Source organism: Schistocerca gregaria, unplaced genomic scaffold (genome assembly GCF_023897955.1).
Source record: "Schistocerca gregaria isolate iqSchGreg1 unplaced genomic scaffold, iqSchGreg1.2 ptg000691l, whole genome shotgun sequence".
In the NCBI taxonomy this organism is placed as follows: Eukaryota; Metazoa; Arthropoda; class Insecta; order Orthoptera; family Acrididae; genus Schistocerca; species Schistocerca gregaria.
Window position 1 is genome coordinate 345359 of NW_026062071.1, and position 24174 is coordinate 369532.

The 24174-nt window shown below is 44.1% G+C and overlaps 8 protein-coding genes and 2 long non-coding RNA genes across 10 annotated transcripts; 5 read left to right on the forward strand and 5 right to left on the reverse strand.

Moving 5' to 3' along the window:
- Positions 1–3: 3 nt before the first annotated feature.
- On the reverse strand, positions 4–2615 carry LOC126319900 (CUGBP Elav-like family member 1). The gene is made up of 3 exons (XM_049993602.1): positions 2036–2615; positions 1832–1917; positions 4–1299 (listed from the first exon to the last, which is right to left on the reverse strand). The coding sequence occupies exons 1-3, from the start codon at positions 2262–2264 to the stop codon at positions 298–300; spliced, it is 1317 nt and encodes a 438-aa protein (XP_049849559.1). The 5' UTR covers positions 2265–2615; the 3' UTR covers positions 4–297.
- A 396-nt stretch (positions 2616–3011) lies between these two features.
- Positions 3012–4701, forward strand: LOC126319994 (uncharacterized). Its single transcript, XM_049993731.1, has 3 exons — positions 3012–3311; positions 3410–3548; positions 3650–4701. The coding sequence occupies exons 1-3, from the start codon at positions 3012–3014 to the stop codon at positions 4585–4587; spliced, it is 1377 nt and encodes a 458-aa protein (XP_049849688.1). The 3' UTR covers positions 4588–4701.
- A 183-nt stretch (positions 4702–4884) lies between these two features.
- LOC126319901 (vacuolar protein sorting-associated protein 4-like) lies at positions 4885–7024 on the reverse strand. The gene is made up of 3 exons (XM_049993605.1): positions 6877–7024; positions 6427–6529; positions 4885–6346 (listed from the first exon to the last, which is right to left on the reverse strand). Exons 1-3 carry the CDS (start codon positions 7010–7012, stop codon positions 5299–5301), a joined length of 1287 nt encoding a protein of 428 aa, XP_049849562.1. The 5' UTR covers positions 7013–7024; the 3' UTR covers positions 4885–5298.
- Positions 6846–7602, forward strand: LOC126319904 (uncharacterized). Its single transcript, XR_007557770.1, has 3 exons — positions 6846–6922; positions 6995–7433; positions 7518–7602. It is a non-coding gene; the product is annotated as an uncharacterized LOC126319904 (long non-coding RNA).
- A 211-nt stretch (positions 7603–7813) lies between these two features.
- LOC126319903 (uncharacterized) lies at positions 7814–8881 on the reverse strand. The gene is made up of 2 exons (XM_049993607.1): positions 8668–8881; positions 7814–8578 (listed from the first exon to the last, which is right to left on the reverse strand). The coding sequence occupies exons 1-2, from the start codon at positions 8869–8871 to the stop codon at positions 7814–7816; spliced, it is 969 nt and encodes a 322-aa protein (XP_049849564.1). The 5' UTR covers positions 8872–8881.
- Positions 8882–8974: 93 nt separating this feature from the next.
- On the forward strand, positions 8975–11851 carry LOC126319899 (ATP-dependent RNA helicase ddx23-like). The gene is made up of 2 exons (XM_049993601.1): positions 8975–9011; positions 9226–11851. The coding sequence occupies exons 1-2, from the start codon at positions 9002–9004 to the stop codon at positions 11127–11129; spliced, it is 1914 nt and encodes a 637-aa protein (XP_049849558.1). The 5' UTR covers positions 8975–9001; the 3' UTR covers positions 11130–11851.
- Positions 9303–12584, reverse strand: LOC126319902 (protein IMPACT-like). Its single transcript, XM_049993606.1, has 2 exons — positions 12371–12584; positions 9303–12261 (listed from the first exon to the last, which is right to left on the reverse strand). The coding sequence occupies exons 1-2, from the start codon at positions 12479–12481 to the stop codon at positions 11269–11271; spliced, it is 1104 nt and encodes a 367-aa protein (XP_049849563.1). The 5' UTR covers positions 12482–12584; the 3' UTR covers positions 9303–11268.
- A 956-nt stretch (positions 12585–13540) lies between these two features.
- On the reverse strand, positions 13541–16323 carry LOC126319905 (uncharacterized). The gene is made up of 6 exons (XR_007557771.1): positions 16057–16323; positions 15739–15809; positions 15533–15626; positions 15247–15438; positions 15067–15179; positions 13541–14998 (listed from the first exon to the last, which is right to left on the reverse strand). It is a non-coding gene; the product is annotated as an uncharacterized LOC126319905 (long non-coding RNA).
- Positions 16324–16694: 371 nt separating this feature from the next.
- On the forward strand, positions 16695–19412 carry LOC126319906 (dolichyl-diphosphooligosaccharide--protein glycosyltransferase subunit STT3A-like). The gene is made up of 4 exons (XM_049993608.1): positions 16695–16853; positions 16966–17018; positions 17235–17388; positions 17499–19412. The coding sequence occupies exons 1-4, from the start codon at positions 16763–16765 to the stop codon at positions 19334–19336; spliced, it is 2136 nt and encodes a 711-aa protein (XP_049849565.1). The 5' UTR covers positions 16695–16762; the 3' UTR covers positions 19337–19412.
- Positions 19413–20992: 1580 nt separating this feature from the next.
- On the forward strand, positions 20993–22879 carry LOC126319995 (uncharacterized). Its single transcript, XM_049993732.1, has one exon. It carries the CDS (start codon positions 20993–20995, stop codon positions 22697–22699), a length of 1707 nt encoding a protein of 568 aa, XP_049849689.1. The 3' UTR covers positions 22700–22879.
- The last annotated feature ends 1295 nt before the right edge of the window (positions 22880–24174 follow it).

The window sequence follows — 24174 nt, forward strand, 5'->3', positions numbered from 1 at the left end:
CGCGGGGGACTCTTCGTCTCTTTCTTTTCTTTTTCCTCAAGAGGGGTCAATATTTATTGAAATTGATCCAAAATTTTATGCGCAGCCTACTCTCTTGCCTTGAGTAGCGATAATAAAATATGGATGGGGTGTATTCCATGTCAACGTGAGCGCATCGTGTCTGTTCGGTAATGCTCCTTCTATAACAGCCAACGAGAGTCTCTGTTTCCTCCGCTGCATACTTAAGAAGTTCAGACTTTTTTTTTTTTTTTTGATCTCGAAGGGATCGAGAGAGAAGACGCTCAACAACACAGTGCTTCACATAGAGCTATTCTTTGCTCGCTTGTTCTCGACTTTAAGACGCTTGCCGGAAATCTGAAGTCCGTTAAGAGCAGCGATAGCCGCTTGCGCGGAGTGGACGTTGTCGTAAGACACAAATCCGAAGCACTTGCTCTCGCCAGAGACTTTGTCGATGTACACATTGGCGCTGAGTATGCATCCATACGGCTGAAAGATCGCGTACAACTCTTGGTTCCTCCATTCCTTTGGCAGGTGGAGAACGAACAAGTTGGCGTCCACGGGACCCTCCTGCTTGATCCCGTGAGTGTTGGGAACCATGGGCATGGCGCCTGGGCGGAGAGAGTTCATTTGGATGAGCGACTGCACTTGGTTGGCCTGGGGCGGGATCATGGAGAGCATGGGATTGGCGGGCAGTGCAGTAGGCCACTGATACTGATGGGGGTAAGAGGCGACGTTGTAATTGATCGGCTCACTCGGAAGTTGGGCCAGGTGAGGGATGCTGGCCTGCTTTTGAACGAGAGAAAGTTTGGACTCGATGGACTGTAAAACGGAACTCAGGTTCTTGGGAGCCTCGGCATCGCCACCCGCCATGTTGATCGAGTTGATCGGGACCATGCCAGGAGAATAATAAGACGGATAATGGCAGGATTGGCCGTAGGGCGCGGAAATGGAATGATGATGAGAACTCAACTCCTGCATTCTTCTTCTTCTCTGTTTTTCCTTGGAGGTTTCCGCGAACGAAACGGTGATCAACTGATCATGAATTTTGCCCTTGTCGTTCAGCTTATCAATGGCCTCGAGTGCCGCCATCCTGTCTGTCATTCGAATGAAACCACAGCCGCGGCAAGAACCATCGGTAGCGTTAGAAAGGATCTTGATTTCTTTAATATTTCCAAATGGTTCAAACAAATATCGAAGATCTAAATCAGTGGTATTGCGGGGCAAGCGGCCTACAAAGAGCTTAGGTTCTAGTCGATCGTTTTCTCCTTCAGCATAACGCACTTGCATGTAATGGTGGGACTAACATAACAGCAAAGACACGTTTTTTTTTAAATCAACCACGCAGTCCCTCGACGCGCATAAGAGTCAACCGTTTAAAAAACCATATTTACCGCACATTATTGATTATTCATGAATCAAGCGAAACGGAAAGAGTTCAAGCATCCACGATTAGAGTTCGAGATAGAGACAGGCCGCACGAACGAAGATTATCGAGAGACCGAGCAAGATTCGAATGCAAGAGCGCAAGAGTGCAGATCAATTCCACCCCAAAATGGAAAAAAAAAATCCAATCCAACGCAAATAAGTGTCAAAACGGAAAAGCATAATAATGCTATAGACACAAGAGATAGAACCCACACAAAAAAACATATACACAACATGTACCGACAGATCAGAAAACATATACACATATACATATACATGTATATCAATACACATATATATATACTATCTCGCACGCAACTTCAAAAAGGTGATCGTTCCCCTCTGTCCACGCGATGCGCAAACACACACAAACCAAGTCTCGACGAAACTTCTCTCCTCCACGTACCCCTGGCAGCATGTGCCTCTCGTTAAGGTTCGATATCGCGTTGTCGGCTTCCTTTCTCGTCACGAAAGATACAAACCCGTAGCCAGCTGCGTTGGGCCAAAAAAAAGTCAGCGAGGTCGAAAAAAAGCGCACACAAGACCAGAAACTCGCCCGCCCCCCTCACTCGTTCTAATCCGTCTCTTCGCCGGGTGAGGTCTTCCGCACCTTTTGAGTCGTTGCCAATTCTGTCGTTGAACACCACGAGCTCGTGGATCCGGCCGTACCGCGAGAAGAGCTCACGCAAATCCGCTTCGGTACAAGACGGAGGAATTTGACCCACAAACAGCTTCGGCGAGTCCACATCCCGCGAATTGTGGTTCCGCGTGCTCTCTCGATGCGTCTCGGCCGCATTGGACGGAGACAAAGCGGTCATGGATCGCGAGGCATTGTCCATTTTACCTCGGGCCAGGTAAAGCACTAACTAAACTCAAAACTTTGATAAAAACCTAATAAGTACCAGTGCACCACGAACCCTAATTAGGCCTAAGGGTAACGGCACAAAAGAGCATGTGATAATTAATGTCGGAAAACAAATCTGTGCGTTGTTTGAAAATCCTACAGTGCATGTGAAAAAAAAGTGTTGCTTGTTTCCTCTCCTCTTTTTGCGTGACGAGCAGGACGCGCATCGCAATGCGGTCGCAAGTCTTTTTATCTCACGTTCGAGAGAAGAAATTGAGTGTCTGGCTCGCTCTGGATGCATTCACTGCCAAAGGCGTATACGTGTGCGCGCAGCACACGCACGAATGCATCAGAGACGATTGTATTCTGTATAAACTCATCCGACGGCCACTCTTTTCCTCTTGTCCTGCTCCCTATTACGCGAGGCCGAGTCCGTCCCAATCCGTGGTGCACACTCCACTTCTCTCCAACGGAATGGGGCCAAATGAGAGCTGTCGCAGAAGCAACACTTTCATCTTTACAAAAAAAATGACAGCTGCACTGTTCATAGAAACACAACGCTATAGGCTCAAATCTCCGATTCGCGCTTGACCAGAGTTCATCAACTCCGCATTTCTTTGATCACGTCGTCCGTCCAGAGCGGGGGCGAGAGAATAGGTACCATCCCTTTTTGTGACAGCCATGTGATAAAGAATATTTTGGTGCGCTCACAAATGCTCGGTATTTTATTACTTCTACATCAATGACCGATAGCATATCACTGGAGACGTTGAAGCAGAAAGGGAACAAGGCCTTTTCTCTGAATAACTATAACGATGCCATCGAACTTTATACACAAGCGATTGAAATAGACCCAAACAACGCAATTTTGTATGGGAACCGTGCTTTGTGTCACCTCAAGCTCAAGAAGTACGAAAATGCGGTCTCCGACTCCAACAAAGCACTAGAACTTGATCAAAACTACGCCAAAGCGCTCTATCGCCGTGCCTGCGCATATTCGGAACTCGGAGAACTAAATGCCTCCTATAAAGACATACAAGATGTACGCTTTGAAATCAAACTAGGATAATCAAAAAAAGTTCCCTGAATTGTTCTCTTTATAAGCCATAATCTCTAATCCGTTGAACTCGCGAAATGCAGCTGATGAAAATGGGTCAAACAACTCCTGAGATCCTCAAACTGCTTACAGAAGTTAAAGTCAAGCTAAAAGACGTGTTTTTTAAGGCAATTTCTGAAGAAAAGACAAAGAGGGCGCTTGATTTAGACCCGAATTCCATTGGTATGACGATGTATTCCTATATGAGTGAGAAAAATCCTCTGCTTTTGTACTGCCAGTGTACAGACAATTTTTTTCTCTAGATTGCTGATTTTTTTTGCTAGTTATATCCCCGTCGTACAAAGGCCCAATGCTTGGCGACCACATGACACTTGAGTACATCGAATCCATGATTTGCCATTTTAGGGACCAGAAGACGATTGCACTAAGGGATTGTTACCAGATCATCATCTGGGCCAATGAAACATTCGCGAAACTGCCTTCGTTGGTTGAGGTAACTATCCCAGAGAATCGTGTTCTGACCGTTTGTGGCGACATCCACGGACAGTTTTACGACTTTTTGAATATTTTCAAGCTCAATGGATCCCCCAGCGAGACCAACATGTATCTCTTCAACGGCGATTTTGTGGACAGGGGGCGATATTCATGCGAAGTCATTTTGACGATGTTCGCCTACAGAATTCTCTACCCGAACTCGTTCTTCCTCTCGAGAGGAAACCATGAGAGCAAAGCCATGAATCAAGCATATGGATTCGAGAGAGAGGCGAAACAGAAGTATGGAAATGTCGCGTACGACATGTTTTCCGAGGCATTCTGCTCGCTGCCCCTTGCCTACGTCATCAACAGTAAGATATTTGTGGTACACGGCGGACTGAGCTCGAAGACGGATCTTAAGTTAGAGGACATCAAAAAAATTGATCGATTCAGAGAACCAGCAGACAAAGGACTGATGACAGATCTTTTGTGGTCAGACAGCCAGCCCAGTTTGGGTATCGCACTGAATCAACGAAGCATCAGCATCTGCTTCGGTCCAGATATCACTGAAGCTTTTTTGGAGAACAACAATCTGAGCCTCATGATAAGATCGCATACCATGCAACAAGACGGCTACAAAATCGAGGTTGACGGGAAACTGGTCACTGTGTTCTCCGCTCCTAACTATTGTGGCACAACGGGCAACCTGGGGTGCTTCATTAGGCTGACAAACGAGCTAAAGCCTGAATACGTAACCTTTGAAGCCGTGCCGCAGCCGACGAAGTAGCCTTCCTCACACAGCACCTGCAACATCTATGCGTCTGTACACGAACCAATACACGATGTCACACTAGCTGTTCGTGCGCACACAAAAGGTGGTGCATGCAGCGTTAGCAATAGACCTGACAAGCGCACACTTAGGCATTGTGTCTTTTTTGTTGGACGCTCTTCGCAGGTCACAAGACGCGGACTCGGAGGGGTGAGTTTCAAACGCTCTTTTCTCATCGCGTTTGTTTGGTGAACAGCACAAATGCCAAGTACTATTTAAAGCAGATAAATTGTTCTCAAAAAAAAAAAAATCTGCTTCACACTATCACATACTAATCTTTTTGTCGAGTCCAGAGAGGCCGCGCGGACTACAAAACGCGCGCGAGCGCCATGTAGTGTTTTGGCACTCACTTCCCTTCATTGTTCGCCGAAAGCCGGTTGCAGGCTTACCTGGCGAGATCGAACTCTCTGCTCTGCGCTAGAAGTAAAACTCGGAACTTCCTTTGCGTTTTCCATGGGCTTGAATGCCTCGCGCTTAGCACCCTCTCTGCCCCTGCCCAAGGCAGCAACAAAAAAACGGTTGTAGGAACACACGACAAGAAGTGCTCAAGGGGCCGCATCTCCGCGGGGTTGCGCCTTCCCCAAGCAGAGCACTACAACGGTGTCACAGGGTAAGTGATGAGCGCAGATTTGGCCCCGTTTTGGCCAAAATATTTTTTTGAAAAATATGTTACCCGTCTTGTCCAAACTCGGCAGTAAATTGGGTGTATCGATTCAAATCTTCGCTGTTGATTGTAGGCTTGGTTGATTTAAGTGCCTTGAAAAGGTGCGATATTGTGACCAAGGGTTCTAAAAGAGCGTCTCCCTCGATGTCCATCCAGCTCATGGGAACGCCCTCGGGGTCTCCAGGAGAACATGGCTCCCAATAAGTTTTCTGAATAGCAGGGTTTCGGCGGTCCGGGGCGACAACGTTTTTGAAGTGCGTGGCACTCTGAACCATTCGAATGGGTCGCATCAACGCTTCTCGCACAACGACGGCAATATCCGAGCCGGAATAGCCTTCGGTAAAAGACGCCAGTTCCTTGTAATCTGCTTGACTTAGTGAATTGGGCGTATCTCCTAAATGCATCTGAAACATTTTCGAGCGAGTAGACTCGTCGGGCAGACCAATGTAAATTCTTTTTTCGAACCGTCGCCGTATGGCTGAATCTAACAACCAAGGGACGTTCGTAGCGGCTAAGACAAGAATTCCGTCCAGATCGTTCCCAACCCCATTCATCCGAATCAAAAATTCAGTCTTAACTCGCCTGGTAGACTCAGACTCTGAATCATTCCTCACGGAACATAAGGAATCAATCTCGTCAATGAAAATGATGCTGGGCTTTAGCTCTTGGCCCAAGGCGAAGAGCTGGCGTACAAGCTTTTCCGACTCTCCAAGCCATTTGGACAGAAGATCAGACGAAGATATCGAAAAAAACTTTGCAGATGCCTCGGTAGCGACCGCCTTAGCCAAAAAGGATTTGCCAGTACCTGGAGGACCATAAAGTAAAATACCGTGCCATGGCTGGCGATTTCCAACAAAGAGATGGGGAAATTTAATAGGTAAAATAACGGCTTCCTTAAGAGCCTCTTTTGCAGACAGCAAACCAATGACATCGTCCCATCTAACGTTTGGGCACTCCTGTAAAATCGTGTTTTCCAAGGCTATCTTCATCTTCGAATTAGAATCCTCTGAAGGCTTCTCAGCGGACCCCCCGTTCCCCGCCACAACTTTTTTTCTAAAATCACGCGTATTGTTGTAACCTTTTGTTAAAAAAAAAAACACCGCAACTTGTCGAACAGATCAAATGCGACGCACTTAAGCTCTGGGTTGCCCAGATAACTCTTGACCGTCTCCGCCCTCTCTAGATACTCAGCTGTCTTTGCACGGATTATAGCTTTACGCTTGTCGTTCTTTTCATCTTCTCCATACAAAAAAAAAAGTCAAAACACCTCCAAAGCGTCAAAGACACCCACCGAAATCCCAAACACGTTCCACGTCCAAGTTCAAAACTGCTGTCACACACGCATACTCATAGCTCAAAAACCACTCCCCAAAAGTTACAGCAAGAACTCCTACACAAACAACACACTAGAATAAAGTCTTGCACTCAGACACAAGCCAGCGCCGATAGAGACACTGGCTCTAGGATCTCGCTCCGCCTCATGCCAACGACATACACACCGCTTCGTCATTCAACTCTGTACATTCGTCACCGATAAACAAAAGCCCTCCCCTCTCATTCCTTGACCTGCCTTTCTCACATACATTTTAGTGCCATCATGAAGTAATCGAGTGCCAAGATGTACGATTTGTATGCTTCAGAGTAATTACCCCCTTCATCCTCGTCTCGCGCCCGTTTGATAATTTGAATTGCATTTTCAAGAAATTTGCAGTCTGCCATCGCTCCTTGTGGTCTCAGACGTGGCTCTCAGTCTCCAGCACTCCTCTACACCTAAAAAAGCGGCGTATGATAGCTATCCTCTAAAGGAACAAGTGACGTAGTCATGACAGCGCAGCTCTACTGAGCTGCGAGCTTTCAAAAAAAAGCTGTATAAATAATTTTATACGTCTTGGTTGCGATGAACAAAAAAAAGAGTGCGACTCACGTCTGCGCGAAATGATGTTGTACCGGATATGGGGTTCATTGTCAAGGCACGAAGGCGCGGCTAGATCGAGTTAAGCAAGGCACTCAAGCCAAGGCTAGACACGCGCAGGCGTCGTTCTGAGGTGACACACAAACAGCGGGCAGATGCGAAATTCGATAAGAGGAGCCCACAAAATACTTTTCTGTTTCATGGATGTGTTTATTATTCCAAAAAATCGTACGCGTTACAAGGAGAGCTGAATTAAATTAAGAACATATATCAACAAACTGCTCTGACAATTCATTTTATCGTATTTCACAGCCTCTTGCATACTTAACGCGCGGTCCCCTTTTTGTTTTTTGTAGTCGCCCTACCTAAACCAGACAGTAGTGATGGCGAAAAAAGGCACCACCCCGAGGCCGAAGGGTCGGCTTCTCAAACCCGTTTTGAGAGAAGAAACTTTATTTTTGAGAAGATCTGGACCGCAAACACTCGCAGAGCGTGACTAGTCCAAGGCTTTTGTTGGATTCACTTTTTCGCGGACTCCAAATTGAAACTGTGTGCTATATGGAACCCTAATTGACAGAACCTGAGTACTCGTCATGTTCCCATCGCCGCTATTCGCGTCGGGCAATTTCTGCGTTGCTTGCTTCTTTCATTCTGAAATAAGTGCTTGATATTTTCTTGCTTTGTATAGAGCTGGGGGAGTCAGCCCTATCGTTCACTAGCTCTATAGTACAGGCCTGAATTGGCGCTAATCTATTTTTGGTTCTAGCTTCGTTAATCATGTTGATCGACTTTTCAGTTTCCATTGACAGTATACATGCTTGTAGTTTTTCCTCTGTAGCAGCCGGGCCAACTGGGTCGAAAATTCTTTGTATGTCGACGGTCAACTCAGGACACACCAACTTGCAGAACGCCTCTACAACGGAAGACCGGATCTCGTACGGCTGTATGTATTCTTTGTACTCTTTTTTATCCAGAAGGGGCCCGTCGGCGACCCCTATCAGCAACTTCTTGGAAGTCACGCATAGGGAGGCCGTCAACAACAGCTGGTGGCCCAAATGAAAATGATCAAAAGTCCCGCCAACGCAGGCGTATTCGAATGTTTTTAGCGGTTGAAATTGCGTCTTGTCATCATCAATGCACATTTTATAGCTGTGTTCGAAAACAACCTCTTCGAATTTTTTAAAGAGCAAATGGTTCATGCATCTTTCGAGATTCGCAGAGAAGACGCTTCTGAGTCTGTAGACTTTGATGATGTCCTTCTCGAAGGCTTGAAGAGCGCTTCTTTTAGGAAGTACGATTGTCTCTTTCAGAACGAACTTCAGCTTGAACGGTTCTAGGAGATTGTGTATGAACTTGATATAGCTTATGAGATCCTGGGCGAAAAATTGATGAATCCTTTCCGTGTTATCAAGAAGTCTTTTTTTTGTACAGGTCTTCGAGAATTACAGGATCTGCAGCATACCGTTAGCGGATTTATCCCTTTAATGTACAGAACCTCGCCTTCTAGATACGCGACGTTATTCGGGATGTTGATCAACATGGACAAGGAATAGGGGGGAACAGAAACCGAAGCGTTTTCAACCAACAGGCTATTACTAAGAATCATAGATATGTCGTGCAAAGAGTTGAGATCTTGAGTATCGAAAAAAATATACTTTTTTTGCATGGCGTCCGCGAGCTTGAGATCATAGCACTAGTGTGCAACCAGCTCTCGGTTTACAAGTCAAAACAGTTGAGAAATTTATTTTTTAGTTATTGCACTAATTTTCAAATTTCTTAGAACCCTTGCTTAAACTATGACAGGCTGTACGTCTTATTCGTACGGATCGATGTGCTCACATCTCAGGTGAGTCAATAAAGCGTGCTTTTGACTGCTGGCGTTTTTTCGACGTCATGTGCGGATGGTTTTGAGTCTTCATTTTTGCTGACATGTGACCAAAATAACGGCGAGCGTCTGACTAAAATGTTTCGTGATAACATGTGTGTGTATACACGTCGCCGATTTGCGTCTGCGCAAAAGCTACGCGAGAGCCCATATCGCTAGAAGATCTAATCAAAAAAAAAAAAACAGAACAAGAAGATACAGGTAAGCCTGTGTTTTTGACGAAGGCTCAGAGACGCGAGCAGGCGTTGCTGCTGAGGCAAGAGGCCGTCAAACGCGAGATAGCGGAGAGGGCGCAGGGGTCTCAGATACACGAGAGACCCCCCAATGAGTCGTCGGACTCGCCGCCCATGTACATTCAGAAGTATGACTGGCACGAACGCGAAAAGGAGATTGAGGAGATAAAGCGTCAGAGGCTCGGGATAGTTGAGAAGCGCAAGAGGGTTTTGAAGCCTAGCGATAAGTTCAACACAAAGCCCACTCATTGGGATTTGAGCGAGGACACAAGCAACGAAATGAATTCGCTGTATAATAAGAGGGTGTTGTTCCGACCGCAATTTGGCACTGGCTCGGTGGCCGGAATCGACGAGGAGAAGCAGCTGAAGGCAATGCTCAAGCACACGGAAAATCGGGAGAGTTGCCGCCGTTACGACGAGAGGTTGCGCAAAATCAAGGAGGAATATAAGAACAGCGGGTTAAACTGGCGCGAAAAGAGGCTCGAACAAATGACGGCGAGAGATTGGAGAATTTTCAAAGAAGACCACAACATTTCGACAAAAGGTGGCGGAATTCCCCATCCCATTCGCTATTGGCACGAATCTGGTCTACCAGACTGGCTGCTTAGCGCGGTGAAGGACATGGGATATGAGAACTTGTCCGCGATTCAGATGCAGGCGATTCCAATAGGCCTGGAAGGACGCGACATGATTGGAATTGCCGAAACTGGGAGTGGAAAAACGGCAGCTTTTCTCATTCCTTTGTTGGTTTATATATCCAGACTTCTTCCCCTTACGTCTAAGACGGATGAGGACGGTCCATGCGCATGCGTGCTCGCACCTACTAGAGAATTGGCGCAGCAAATCGAACAAGAGGCCTTGAAATTCACGAAATACAAGAAATTCCGTGTAGTGTTGTTAGTCGGCGGAGTCGACATCCAGACTCAAGTCTCGGCGCTGCGGAAGGGCTGCGAATTAATTGTGGCGACGCCTGGACGCCTGGTCGACTTACTGAGAAGCTTTTACATAGTGCTCAGTCAATGCAACTACGTCGTGTTAGATGAAGGTGATCAAATGATAGACTTGGGGTTCGAATCGCAGCTGCTCGAAGTTCTAGAAGCGATGCCTCGTTCCAAGCTGAAGAGCGAAGACGAAAGTTCGGCCACTCAGCAAGAACCCGATAAAGGAAACGCCTCTCGAACGATGGTTTTGTTCTCTGCGACGATGCCTCCTGCGATCGAACGAATTGCGGCCAAATATTTGAAGAAGCCAGCTTATGTGTATATTGGAGAAGTGGGAAGAACCGTAGACAGAATCAAACAAGTAGTCGAGTTCGTCAAAGGAGAAGCCGACAAACGTAGACGCCTACAAGAAATACTGGAACATGGGCCACCACCACCCATTATTATTTTTCTGAATCAGAAAAAGAATTGCGACATGATCGCCAAATTTTTGAGCCGCCTTGGATACATTGTAGCCGTACTGCACTCCGGAAAGCCCCAGGCGCAGCGAGAACTGGCAATAGAAGAATTTCGAGCAAAAGAAGTAGACATTCTGGTGGCAACAAATGTCATCGGTCGCGGCTTAGATATCAAGGGAGTCACCCATGTAATCAACTACGACCTGCCAAAGACTATCGACGAGTACACACATAGAATCGGACGTACGGGAAGAGCAGGAGAAGACGGCTTGGCCACCAGCTTTATCAAGAGAGAGGATGTCGAAATCATGCCAGCCCTCAAACAAATGCTAATCAAGACAGGCAACAAGGTTCCCAAAGAACTGCACGAACTGGCCAATTCCGCGCAGAATAAGCCTATGTTCTAGCCTCAAGTAGCACGTCAGTGTCGCGTTTTTTTTGTATTGGTTAATGCATGTGTACACACAAATATGCAGAGAAACTTTTCGTCCTACTTGGACCGACCGAAACACACGAGTGAAGCATGGCCATCTGTAATTGATGCGGTCATCGTTTCCCAATGCGGATGTGTTTTCCAGTCTGTCTTTCCCACAGTTTTTTTTCATCCGTTTCTCTCTTTAGATACTCCAGTTGGTGGTACCCAATCTTCCTAGTCTGAAATGCTCGTAACGTGCATTCTTGAATGTCTGACTGCGCAGAAGACCGGTATCCAACTCTCAGTCTATTACCTTCCTTCTGAAGATGTTGGCCGACCTCCCAAATTGGTTTGTTTTCTAAGCTTTGGCTGTTGGCTTCTTCAGTGTTTAAAAAAACCAAATTCAGCAACGTATTGGCGCTCGCCGTAATCTCACGAAAACGATCCGGGCCTAGCATTGTTCCTCCGAACCACCGCGTCACAACAATAAGAATATTTTTTATTTTCCTAGTGTGCAAAATGTGCATTAGCCGCTGTGCAGCACCTGCCTCGCCGCCGTTATGCTGCATCTCGACAGGTTCCTCGTTAGGATCTAATTGAAGTCGGACGGCGTAGATGCAAGGATGGGTGGCAGACGCAATTTTTTTGTCTGTACAAATTTCTTCTAAAATTTGGTTGACCTCAAGGTCTGAGATGGCACATGCCAGGTGAGCTTGAAACCGACTTTTTTTGTTCGTCGTAATCGAGCCGTGAAAAATGGTCGGCAGGGGCCCTCCGGACTTGTGTTTAGACTGCATCTCTTTAGGCACGCGGTCTCCCAAAGTTCTTTGGTTCGGCGATACACACTCGCTGTTATCTTCGCTTGAAGGAAGTCTGACATAGCTCGGCGCATTTTCTCTAACCCACTCTATAGCCCGTACAAGATTGCATTGATTATCCGGATCGTGCAGCTGCATTAATGGATTGATCATAGACGCTAGCGAAGTTTCTGACACAAAAGTGTGCGTCTGCCAATTTTCTAAATTGAAATGTAATTCGTACCGAGGTGGCTTGTTTGGATAGTCTTCCGGCAGACTGATCGACAAGATGACCGGCGGTAAGTCGTTCCCCATATCGATAACAACCTTCACATGCAATGCGTAAACGAGAGCCCTTATTAGGTGCGAAAGGCGAAAATACCTGGGTACAGAAGCAAATTCTGCATATGCATTTGACTAATGCCGTTTACCATACCTTGTACCGGCTCGGACAGATAGAGATTTGCTCAAACTCTCTCCCATAGATGTCAGCCAGGCATGATATCTCATTCTCCTTGCGTTCAACATCACTTTGTACGGCACACATATCAAAATAGTACAACTCCCAAAGTTCGAGTGGCCTCAATACGGAAAACAATTGCAAATTTGTTGGTAGAACAAAAAGAATCTATATGGTATCTATGCTAAGTGATTCTTCAAAAAGAACCAAATACTTTTTTTTGTCTTCTCTTTAAAAATTAAAAATATTCTTGCTGCATTCAAATTCTGACTTATTTTTTGAACGTAAAGTTTGTCTTACTTCGACCGAATTTGAGTTTTCAAATGACGTGAATCAGACGATTTTCCTATCTCGCTACTATGGTTGACTCCGAAATTTTAGACTGTAAAGAGGAACAAGCGCCAGAAAGTGCTGAGAATGGCTCTGAAGAGACTACATTTCCGGTCACGGACTCGTGCCGAAATTCGTCTGGCAGTGATTCCGATATAGAGATCCTATCTGAAGAATCGAGTCCTAATATAGAAATTAGTTTGAAGAAACAAATTACAGCACTTGAAAAAGAAAATATCCTTTCATTTTTTATCGATTCGTTGCTGTGGTGTCCTTTTTCTTGCCTACATACACGATGTGTATGTTAATATATTTGTAATTCTATTTTTTCCTTAACATAAAGGCCGATTTGCATAAACCATCAGCACATTCTGAGCTAAAAAGAAGACTTAAGTTTATGAGCTATGGAAATTACTCCTCCGATGCTATGCTATCGAAGGCCATATGCAATGTAACTTACCAAAATATCAGCGTGTATGTAGTATAAAAAAATTTAGCGTTTTTGTGCTCGGTGTCAAAGTAACACCACCGTGTTGAAGGTTAGACCTACCAACATATGTGTGTGCTTGAATTGCGTATCTCATCCAAGGAAGAGATAAAAATGATATGGTGCAGGCATTGGTGTAATGCTAGCAGGAAAGTTTTATAACTAGCATAAGAGATCTGTTTGACACGGCAATAAAGAATTTCTGCCTTTACAAATTTCTTTTTGTTCTATCCATTTTCAGCAAAAATAACTTTTTTTTAGTCGATCTCGACAAGAACTGGAGGACTTCATCAGTCACCTACAAAATTCTCCCTTCGTACTTGACAGAAATGACACATGGTACCTTCCGGTTCGGACGCGTTCCGCATCTTATAACTACTGTCGCCGAATTGGATACTCTGGTTCTGTTCAATACTATCCCTATTTCACCCTTGATCGTAGCGTATGGCCTATTCCTTCTGGCGATGCTCCAGATGCACGGCTGTGGTCACCCCCTTATTATACTCGTGCTTTCGAAGAGCCTCTTCCCCACCAAACAGGGAGCGTTTCACATTACCCGACTCAAGGTGCTTGTTTCAACTGCGGGCTCAGAGGTCACCAACTCTCCTCTTGTCCGAGTCGACACGACCCAGAACGGATCAGACGGACCATGAAGGAATGGAGACTACAAAAAGAGACATCGTCCGAAAAGAGATACTATGAAACACCGTCGTCGATGAACCCCATCCCCGGTAGACTTTCAGAAAAAATGAAGGTCGCTCTAGGAATTCAAAATGGCCAAGATCCTCCATACTATGCGAAAATGAAAATTTACGGATACCCCCCGGCGTACTATGAAGGTGAAAGAAACAAATTCAGTTTCGAGATTAAATGGGAAGAAAGCAAGAACGATGGCAATGCGCTGATACAAGGAGAAGAGGCCAGCGGTGGAATGCCTCAAGAAGAGACAAAAAAAAACGAAATACTTATTGAGCAAAAAAAGACCCAATTCGAAGAGGAAAAAAATCATTCAGAATCAACCAAAAACGATCAAACCGATAAAATTTGGTCGAAATCATCGTCTATCTCACTTGCTACCTTACCTAGAAAGCGCCTCTTCCCCTATCCAGGCTTACATGCGCCTGATCTACCTAAATTTTCGGAATCTGAAATGCCGGCTGTGTTCTCTCTTCTTGAAGCATACTATCGCTATTACGGATCGCAGCCTCAACACCCGTCACGAGAATTGTGTCATGCTCGTTCGCCTAGACGCGTTCAGTATGACTCGGAACATAAACCGTCAGACTTCCGTGAAGAAACCGACTACATGAGGCCAAGCGAAAGGAAGTATAGCTCAAAACGTCACTGTCCGTATTCTTCAGAACATTCTAAGTATGATGACAGCGCATTCCATCGAGATTCTCGAAATACTCGCCATGATTATCATCGGCGGAGATATAGTTAACTTTTTTATTCAAATCGCATCAAAAAGTCCAGTTTTTAACTATAAAGAGGTATGTATATACCACAGAATTGCGAATAAAAAAATTTTATGCTACCTTTGTACATCGAAAGTTTGACTTCTTTTCTATCGCCACATAGTTAAAAGTGCATACAGTACGACCAAATTTCGAAAACGATAACACCCAAATCACAGACTGTGCATATGATGGCCTGCATGGAAGAAGGAAGAACCAAACATGCACTTTAGGCAATAGGGTAGAAGTTGACAGAAGCTGGAGATGGCACAATACCCTCTACTTTCCCTTCTGCGAACGGGAATCTAGCCTCAATCTAACAGCAGTCTCCTATACTCAATTGAAGGTGCATTAGTTAATCGTCCCCAAAAACTTTTTTTGATGAAAACTGAACGTACAAAATGGCAGGCGTTTTCAAAAGCTGTCTATTGCTTGTTATCACGTAGACATGTGAGAGGAAATAATACAAATGTCCCAAAAAGAATCCCATCAAGTTGAAAATGTCCGCATCCTATAAAATTTGGAATTAGTTTGTTAGAAAAGAGCTAAAACAATGTTCTGAAATTTCCACGACGTACCAGTTCGAAGCACATCTCTATTGAAAATATGATCCATGGCAACAGAGGTGCCGCGATTGGCAATATGCCCAAAAAATGGAGCATAATATATGGATGGTGCTTCGCCCAGATATAAACGATCATTTCGGTCAAAACAGGTCCCAGAAATAGAGGGTGCCTGAATTTCATATAGTATAGGCAGAAACTAGCAAACTGAATCGGTTATGAGTAAACGCAAGAACTTCTAAAATGCGACCTTGCTTCAAATGCTCTTCTATAAAGGATGTAGTGCAAAAATATCACGTACCAATAAAGAAAACGCCCCAAACATAATCATGTACACGTAGTCTGCCACTCTACGCCTAAACACGCTTTGTTCCAGCGATTGCATATATTGGACACTTTATCAAAGCATTTAGCTAGGCACTTTTTAAGAAACATGATATATGCAAGGTCTACACCATGCGCGTGCGTGGGAAATGAACGCATAGTAAAAAAGCTGGTGTTACGTACACACAAAATATTTTAAAAATCAGGTTCACCGTGCTTCCAAAATATAAAAAGTTGGTCAGGAATCTCCACACCTTTTAGGCAAACTTCGTCAGTATCTGCTATACGTATTAGCTTCAAGGGAAACAAAAAAAGTTAACAAACGCAAGTAGCCTGTAGATTCTGATTTTGATATTAGAAAATCTCGACACGTTATCTGCGCTTGTGTGATTGTTTACGTAGAGACGAGCAAGACAATAGATTTCACAACATAGTTTGGAGTGTGCAAAATTATCAAATTTTGCGCTAATAGAGCAAGGGCGGCTATATCCAGTTTTATACCTGATAATGGTGAAAAATTTGTCTCCAATTCAAGTAGAGTTGAAGGTGATGTATTAGACCCCAGGCCTCTGATAGAGAAGTAATGACGCATGCCATTACAAAAGTCCTTGTAACTGGTGGTATCGAAACAAACCAAGGAAGGGCTTGCATATTTCCTTTTATACGTCAATGTGACAAGGATAACCGTTCAATTAAAAGAAAATAAAGTCTATATATTAAATTAGAAAACTCACCCTCTTCCAACGGAAGAAATCTACCAGTCTTTATGATAAAAAATTAATTAAAAAATATTTTGAAAGCTTTTGGCTAGGAAAAGTTATATGGAAACATGTGGCTCAATTTCGGCCTAGACGACGCTCGGGTGCACCTTGAGTATTGTCGTAGGGGGTTCGTGCAATTCTGGACCCTCTCGATGGTCGGCAGGGAGGAAGGAAGTAGAGAGGCTAAATTGGGCGCATGCCACAGAGCGCGCTCAAAAAGGCCTTTATCATCAGTTCGGTGGTCTATGTGGCATAGGACGTTTCTGCAGTAAGATGCGAATTATTGGTCTGTAGGACTAGAGCCTTACCTGAATCTCGTAAATGCAAAATGCAAAAATAATTGCATTTTTGAAGGAGGGCGATTGAAAGGCTATACACAAAACAACATTTTGCTATTTGCTGGCATTTGGTGCGGTAGCGACACCTATTTCTTACGGCTATTCAAAATGCTGGCAGAAAAAAACTATCTACATATATCCACAAAGACGCAAGAACTGATCTTGAACAATCTGATTCTTGCTAGCATATGTATCACAGGTACAAATGATAAATCACTTGAGGCCGAGATCGGCGACTTCGATTTGCCCCAATTCACAGGGAGCAGCATGTTCATTGTTGGGAGAGTGAATTACTTATCGTGCATGCTTAGCCGTTTTCATTCGGTTCTTTTCTATAACCGAATATGAAGTCATCATACATGAGGTTCGTCGAACATACGCTTCTATACACATGTGCAACATACGTGCCCCCCTCTCTGAAGCGCGATGCCGGCATCGCCTGTGTGAAGAGGGGGATGCTTTCGCGCTGAAAGTGGTTGCTGGACAGCGGGCGAACCTCCTAGTTACTTAGAGTGGCTCTAGAGCGTCTCTGTTCAATGACCTTTTTTCTGGTCACGGTCTAACTCTCTTCCCTTAAAAGTATGACCCGTGGTTTAATTTTCGGTCTACGCAATTGCTGGCCCTGCCCCCTTTGGGCAAGTCAATCATTGATTCGATATACAACTTTTACGAATGGTTCGACATATACAGCTGGTACCCTCTGGGAAGGTTGGTCGGCCAAACTATTTTTCCAGGTACGAATTTTTTTTCGCGACCCTGCCGTAACGTCTCAAAAAATTGTGTTATTGACTCTTCTTTTGCTATCCGAAACGACGCGGTCTCCTCTGAAACTCGACATGCGAAGGGCTCATGTTCACCAGCTCCGTAATTTACTGGATCTTTCGAGCGTTGGACCTCGAGGTCTCTATCCAAGAAATATGCGTGCTGATTCCTGCTTTCTTTGCGTGTTTGACTTGTTTGTCTTGCTATTGGCTCACGCTGCAAACTGTTGGACGAAAGTCCACTGCGCTTCTTGCTGCGTTTCTGGCTGGAATCATCCCGGGGTACATGTCCAGATCTATAGCTGGATCCTACGACAATGAGTGCATATCTATTTTCATCCTTGTGTTCACGCTAACTCTATGGGTCTATGCCCTCAATAATGGATCTACACTTTGGGCAACCGCGTGCGCTCTCTCGTTCTTCTACATGGCATCCTCGTGGGGTGGATATATCTTCATCATCAATTTGATTCCGCTTCACACCTTCATATTAATTTTATTTGGTCGTTACTCTCAGCGCCTCTATACTGCGTATTCTACCTTCTATGTCTTGGGGACGATCCTTTCTATGCAGGTGAGATTCATAAGTATCAAGCCCATTATATCCCCAGATCATCTGCCATCTCTTGGTGTCTTTGGATTCCTTCAAATTTATGCTTTCGTTGTTTATCTCAAATTCGTCCTGAATCACGAGACGTTCCAAAAGGCAGTGCGGCTCATCATCTTTTCGTGCGCACTCATCTTCTGCGCTCTGCTAGTCACCCTCTACGTCACCGGATCCGCCTCCTTAATTGGAGATCGCTTCTACACCTTCTTCAACCCTTCGCACGCCAGGGAAAATAAGCCCATTGTTGCCTCTGTCTCGGAACACCAAGCCAGTACTTGGTCCTCGTACTTCATAGATCTTCATTACCTCACCGTCTTTACACTGGTCGGTCTATACTATCTCTTTCAAAACATCACCGAAACCAAAATTTTTGTCACCCTCTACACGTTGGTCTGTGTCTATCTGTCTGCCAACATGGTTCGAGTCATACTCATCTTGTCTCCGATTGTGTGCGTAGTCGCCTCCATTGGCATCTCGGGTATCCTCAGAACGCACATAAGCCGCTTGATCACTTCAGATTCTAGTGTCACACAGAGCAAAAAAAAAGCAAAGCACTATCCAGTCCGACGTCAAAAAATTGTCCACGTCATGTCCGTCGGCCTAGTCCTTCTCTGCATGTTCCTCTTCATCCGACACTCCATCTCCATAACCGCTTACGGCTACTCGTCTCCATCCCTTATTCTAAAAATGCGCCCCATGTCGTACTCCAACATGTACCTGGATGACTATCGCGAAGCGTACACCTGGCTCAGATTCAACACCCCCCAAAATGCTCGAATCATGAGCTGGTGGGACTACGGATACCAAATATCAGGCATGGGAAACCGCACCGTCATCATCGACAACAGCACTTGGAACAACACCCACATCGCCGAAGTCGCTCTCGCCATGGTCAGTCCGGAAGAAGAGGCCATCAAAATTGCTCGCAAGCTCGATGCCGATTACGTTTTGGTCGTTTTCGGGGGCGCCGTCGGCTACTCGTCAGACGATATCAGCAAATACCTATGGATGGTCAAAATAAGCGCATCGGTTCACAAGCATGTCATTGAAGATGAATACTACGCTTACAACAGACAAAACCTAGTGGGAAGCAAAGCGCCCGTAAAGCTCAGGAACTCACTCGCCTACAAGCTCTGCTACTACCGATACTCAAACAAACTCACCAACAAGAAGGGAATGGATCATGTCCGCAAAGCAATTATCGATGAAGATATCGAACTGAAATATTTTGAAGAAGCCTACACTACCAAAAATTGGGTCATTCGCATCTATAAAGTAAAAAGCGAGGAAAACCTGGGAGAACCTGATTTGTAAATCTACACAAAAATAAACCATTATTTTTAGAGATATGTATGGCTTTTTTTTTATGCTGACATCTTCTCCACCGACAGATCAGTTCCTCTTAATCTTTTTATCCATCAAAGTTTATTAGGATATCACAAAGTGATACAAAATTGCCAAGCTAATACGCGTGACGAAAAGAGCCGACCTCAATTTTCCTGCCAAAATGCACGATTGCGTTTCCCTACCAGTCTTCTGAATCCTCTCGCTGCTCTTCTCCGCTGTGCCACGTGTTTTCCTCATTTCACGTCAAATCCCTCGCTCCGAAGGCACGCCTTGTGTAGTTCGATCAATTCAGCACAGTAATCTTCGCCATGCAGGAGAATGCATTCATCGCGCAATTTTTTAGTTTCGGGGCATGCGCAACATATTTTTTTTGTTTTAGGCGTCGAAGGCTGGGCTTCTTTAGACGTCTCGGTATTCGAAGTAGGCTCGGAGATGTGGGACATTCAGAGAGGTTGAAATTGTAAAACCTTGACTAAATATCTCTCTGGATTTAAAACTGTTTTTTTTTGATATCCGACTTTGTTGTGGGACCTCCCGCAGACTTTAAGTGATCAGGCCGCAAATTGGCCCGAGGGAAGCAGAAATCCCCCCTGCGCAAATTAAGTTGGCCCTTAAAAAAAAATGTACAGGACCAGTAATTTTAAAGTTGTACGCGATTCCCACGCGGTCTCAGAAGCACATCCGTCCGTTGTGTACGTTGCGTGCTATGCACGCACTCGCGAAGGCAGCTTCACGAGCACTGTTTAGCTCATCAATACAGAACATAAAAAATCTTCTCTACCTGACTTGGACTACAGCATTGAAGGGTAGCTTTTCCACGCACATCGTAAAAATGATGCCTTGTTCTAAAAAAGGCTATTCGAACTTGTGTACAAACAAATTTTTTTCAATAACAGAGACTTCCTGCGACCATGACTCTAGTTAGCCGAAGCATAACTTCCATTAGTGAGCAAAAACGCGCTGCTTTTCGATTCTGAATCGGCATCATAGAGATGCAAAATTCTTGACTTTCTTTCTTATTTCGTATACATACACTTATACACATTTTCTTTCACGCACTCAATAGGTTTCTCAAACTTTTTTTCCGCGCATTAAAGAACCAATGATGATTTTTTTAGTACATCTCATAGTTCATCCTCTATCTGATACAACTAAGTGCTCGGGGCATATATGTCTTCTGTCCGAAAGCGCCCCAGAGATCAGCGTGATGAGTTCTTGCATAATAAAAAAGATCGCCGCTTAAATCAATACCAACGACACAATGCGAATACTTCACCTATTGCCTATTCACCTTCTCCCTTGACAATCATAAATTCTACTACAACGTCACACCCCAAGTATCCGACTTCCCCGTCAGTGGATAATCGCGATGTGTTCGATATGCTTGTAAGCCTGTCTCAAGAACAGACAATGAGCCAAGTTTTTTCCATGTTGACTCAGATTCGCCAAATTGCAGATTCACTTCTCTCTCTGTTTACCAAGAAGCCGAAGTCACAATCTATAGCCTCACAGACCCTCCCATTAATCAAGTCCGGACTCGTCGCTTTTGCTGTTTTCAGACAACTGCATCGCAACCTACAGAGCGAAGTCGAACACTGTAAAGAAAAAACTATCGAATATAGCATGAATGACCTGAATAATATCAATTTGGAAATCGACGGTCTGACATACGAAAAGTTACATTATCTGCGCGAAATACAGTGCTGCCAAAGTTATCAGCCTATTGACAAAGATTGTGAATTTTTGAAAGTTCCAATAAAAAAGCTGTCTACAGATGATGATTCACTACCGTCAGAGACTGACGATACAGAAGTGCCAGATACAGAAAAAGCTCACCAGCTTACAATAAAACTTTTGGAATCAGAGCTAGAGCAACGAAGAGCTTTGCTAATTGAATTAGATAAAATTTTGCCACCACGTAAATCGCTTTGGCTACAAAAAATCAAAACGCGCAACAACGAATGTGACAAGCTATTTAAAAAACTAGAACAGCTTCGCGGACAGGTTTCGCAGCTTCAAACAGATTGTAACATCTCTCTAGTCAAGCAGGTTCAAACACATCGTCTGTCTCGATATCTACCACTACCACTCTATAGCATATACATACAGTTAACGAGTTGGGTACAACTCCAGGACGAAAAAGCTCTGACAGTGAATATTTTAGGGGATAAAACCAATGCACAACAAATTAATGGATCCTGGGAATCCAAAGGCTTGAAGGCGTTACGTGAACTTTCAATAGCGGATCTTCACAAATCACACTCGTTGTCTCTTCTCTTAAGACTCGTGTGGCCAACCTCAGGAAATCCCATTAATGTCCGTATTGAATATCTGGTTCACTTGCATATTGTGACGGCGATCGTCGAAATGGCAGAAGATCCCTACCTTTTGGCTCTTTTGTACCCAGATGACAGCGGCGAATTCAGTCCCAACTTTTCTAATTGTTACATACACGACGAAAAAAAACCCTTTCAAATTCTCAAATCGAAGGGACGCGCTTTTCGGTGGCTACAATTCATTGCTGGCTTATATTTTGTTCATCCCCTGCCAGCCGTTACGCCCATTGAAATTAGTCCGGACTTGAAGAAAAGCACTGATACTTCTAGCGGGGTAATGGCCCTGGATTTTCAAGGAACTTCCGATTACTCGCTGACTCAAATCATGTCTAGGTTATTCAAGCGCCTGAAGGTGCGAGAAACGCTCAATTCCCACATCTCTCTGTTTAAGAGCGGGAAAATCCCCATCGAAAGTAACATCAAGCCCAACGTACCCAACACTTCGTGGCTGCATAGATGGGAAGACCAATCCTATCTGCAAGCAAAGGAGCTAATCAAGACCATCGAAGCAAAAATGAAGCTGAATGAACATTCGGATTTTGAAGAATCTCCACCAATCAGTGTTCCTGTCGGTACCACTGTTTGTGTAGTTACGCCTCCGGAGTTTGTAGCAGTTCATCCGAATTCAATTGAACTGTCAAGCCGATTTTTCAAGATTATCTTTGCAACCTCAGATACCAAAGAAAAAATATGCGGTCTCGTACAAGTATTTGCCGATTATCCTTCAAGAATTCCTGTATTCTTGTTCTATTTGGAGACGACAAATGAAATCTCAAAAAGCAGTATTCAGGAAATTTTAAAGATTCAATCTGCTATTAACACTCTAGAGTCAGAGGATGAAGCTTTAGAGGAAAGCCAAATTTTGGCGTATCAAGTTTCTAAACTACAAATATGCCTAGACATTAAGTGCGACTTGGACAAACAAAAAGAGAAATCGATTTTTGCTAACATAGAGGAGCGATACACAAAGCAATTTTGGAAGAGCTTGTGCTAGAGGGTCTTGTACTACCCAGTCATATTTTTTTCGGAGGTGCAAAATGGATCAATTTTATTTTGGCAGCAAAACCATAAACATTCTTGACAGGTGACACCAATAATTTCAAAACTAGGTTTGATTAAACATGAATGTTGGCCCAACCAGCTTTCTTCTCTCTTCTGATTCTGTTTCTTTTCTCCTTTTACCTGAGGCGTTCTGGTGTGATCACTCTCGGATTGATGGCGACTTCGTCTATGCTAAGCGAGTTATTCAGAGTAGACGCGAGATAAAACCATGACATATCGAGGCAGTTATGAATTGGCCATTTTTTTTAAATAATGGCTTAGTTAAGGTCTATGGACGCGGCTTACTCCCATAAAAACGTTTTCTTTGATTTACCATTTTTCTAGGAACCAGAGCAACCAAATTGCCTTGGCTGAAAAGTGTAATCTAGAATCACGATTGAGAAAGAGTTTTCAAGATGTGAATCGAAGAGAGCGTGTTGGTGCTACATTTAGAGGAGAAGGCAGATAAGAGAGTTTATCCGTTTATAGGTGTAGCGGATTTAATTAGCACCATAGGAAGCGAGGTTAATCGGGGCGTCTATCCAACTAATAACGTTTGCTTTAACGCTCAGGTTAGCTTCGCTATTTTTCTAAAATGGTAAGTTAAAATCCAGGATTTTATTTTCGTTTGAAGAATGCAAAACAGTTGGGTTATGGTGGCTCCAATTCAGCAGAACTTTGATCGCGATAAAATTATGATTTGAAAAATACAATGGAAAATTCAGAACGAACATGATTATTTTGAGAAAAGGCTGCAACGAATGTTGGCATTTTTTATGAGGTCAAGAAACAGTATCTGAGGGAGTATATGTTTGAAATTGGGGTTGTCTCAATTGCTTTTTGGTACCTGGTGTTTGATTTTTTTAAGAGTTCTATAAAGTTCATTTAGACAACAGCGCCAAGGAACCGTGATAGATGAGGAGGGGCCCAAGATGGTGGAACATTGGTGCCTGGTATGGAAAATCCTTCTAGCAGAGGATTAAAGATATTTGGATTGTTACAGCTCAGATGGTTATTGTGTGGTACTGAATGTGACCCGTTTGTGCCTGGCAGCGATGCCGATATCATGAAATTAGAGGGCTACCTTATTTTTGGAAAATAGCGGTTCGACGAAAAAGGAGACGGTAAAAAAATGGTTGATGTATCTAGGATAGTGGGGAGGTGTGTTTTTATCATGGATAAGGAATGTATATGGTTTAAGAAAATTTTCTTACTATTAACATCTTGATTTTGAGAACTATAATTTTGTTGCATGTGGCAGATTTAGGAACTTTGATGCTTTTTTTAATACTTCTAGGAAAGATGATGAATTATTATAGCTACTGAGAAATGAAAAAACAGTGGAGTTATATTGGGAGAGGTTTTGGCACCTGCGACGACTGGGCTTGAGATTAGAAATCCTGAAAGATCATATTAGTCTGTTTTTGT

Excerpts from the sequence above, each read along its gene's own strand:
- LOC126319903 (XM_049993607.1), bottom strand. The coding sequence starts at position 8,871 with ATGCAAAAAAAGTATATTTTTTTCGATACTCAAGATCTCAACTCTTTG. Across the intron at positions 8,579-8,667 it reads AAGGGATAAATCCGCTAACG|GATCTCATAAGCTATATCAA; the intron begins GTATGCTGCAGA and ends TTTTTCGCCCAG.
- LOC126319902 (XM_049993606.1), bottom strand. The coding sequence starts at position 12,481 with ATGTGTGCCGTACAAAGTGATGTTGAACGCAAGGAGAATGAGATATCA. Across the intron at positions 12,262-12,370 it reads TCTGTCCGAGCCGGTACAAG|GTTGTTATCGATATGGGGAA; the intron begins GTATGGTAAACG and ends TTGCATGTGAAG.
- LOC126319900 (XM_049993602.1), bottom strand. The coding sequence starts at position 2,264 with ATGGACAATGCCTCGCGATCCATGACCGCTTTGTCTCCGTCCAATGCG. Across the intron at positions 1,918-2,035 it reads AATTGGCAACGACTCAAAAG|CTGGCTACGGGTTTGTATCT; the intron begins GTGCGGAAGACC and ends GGCCCAACGCAG. Across the intron at positions 1,300-1,831 it reads AGAGGCACATGCTGCCAGGG|TCCCACCATTACATGCAAGT; the intron begins GTACGTGGAGGA and ends CTGTTATGTTAG.
- LOC126319901 (XM_049993605.1), bottom strand. The coding sequence starts at position 7,012 with ATGGCAGACTGCAAATTTCTTGAAAATGCAATTCAAATTATCAAACGG. Across the intron at positions 6,530-6,876 it reads CTTCATGATGGCACTAAAAT|ATGAAAAGAACGACAAGCGT; the intron begins GTATGTGAGAAA and ends TGTATGGAGAAG. Across the intron at positions 6,347-6,426 it reads CTGGGCAACCCAGAGCTTAA|AAAAAAAGTTGTGGCGGGGA; the intron begins GTGCGTCGCATT and ends GCGTGATTTTAG.
- LOC126319995 (XM_049993732.1), top strand. The coding sequence starts at position 20,993 with ATGAATGACCTGAATAATATCAATTTGGAAATCGACGGTCTGACATAC.
- LOC126319994 (XM_049993731.1), top strand. The coding sequence starts at position 3,012 with ATGACCGATAGCATATCACTGGAGACGTTGAAGCAGAAAGGGAACAAG. Across the intron at positions 3,312-3,409 it reads CCTATAAAGACATACAAGAT|CTGATGAAAATGGGTCAAAC; the intron begins GTACGCTTTGAA and ends CGCGAAATGCAG. Across the intron at positions 3,549-3,649 it reads TTTAGACCCGAATTCCATTG|TTATATCCCCGTCGTACAAA; the intron begins GTATGACGATGT and ends TTTTTTTGCTAG.
- LOC126319906 (XM_049993608.1), top strand. The coding sequence starts at position 16,763 with ATGCTGGCAGAAAAAAACTATCTACATATATCCACAAAGACGCAAGAA. Across the intron at positions 17,019-17,234 it reads ATGAAGTCATCATACATGAG|TATGACCCGTGGTTTAATTT; the intron begins GTTCGTCGAACA and ends TTCCCTTAAAAG. Across the intron at positions 17,389-17,498 it reads CGGCCAAACTATTTTTCCAG|GGCTCATGTTCACCAGCTCC; the intron begins GTACGAATTTTT and ends CGACATGCGAAG.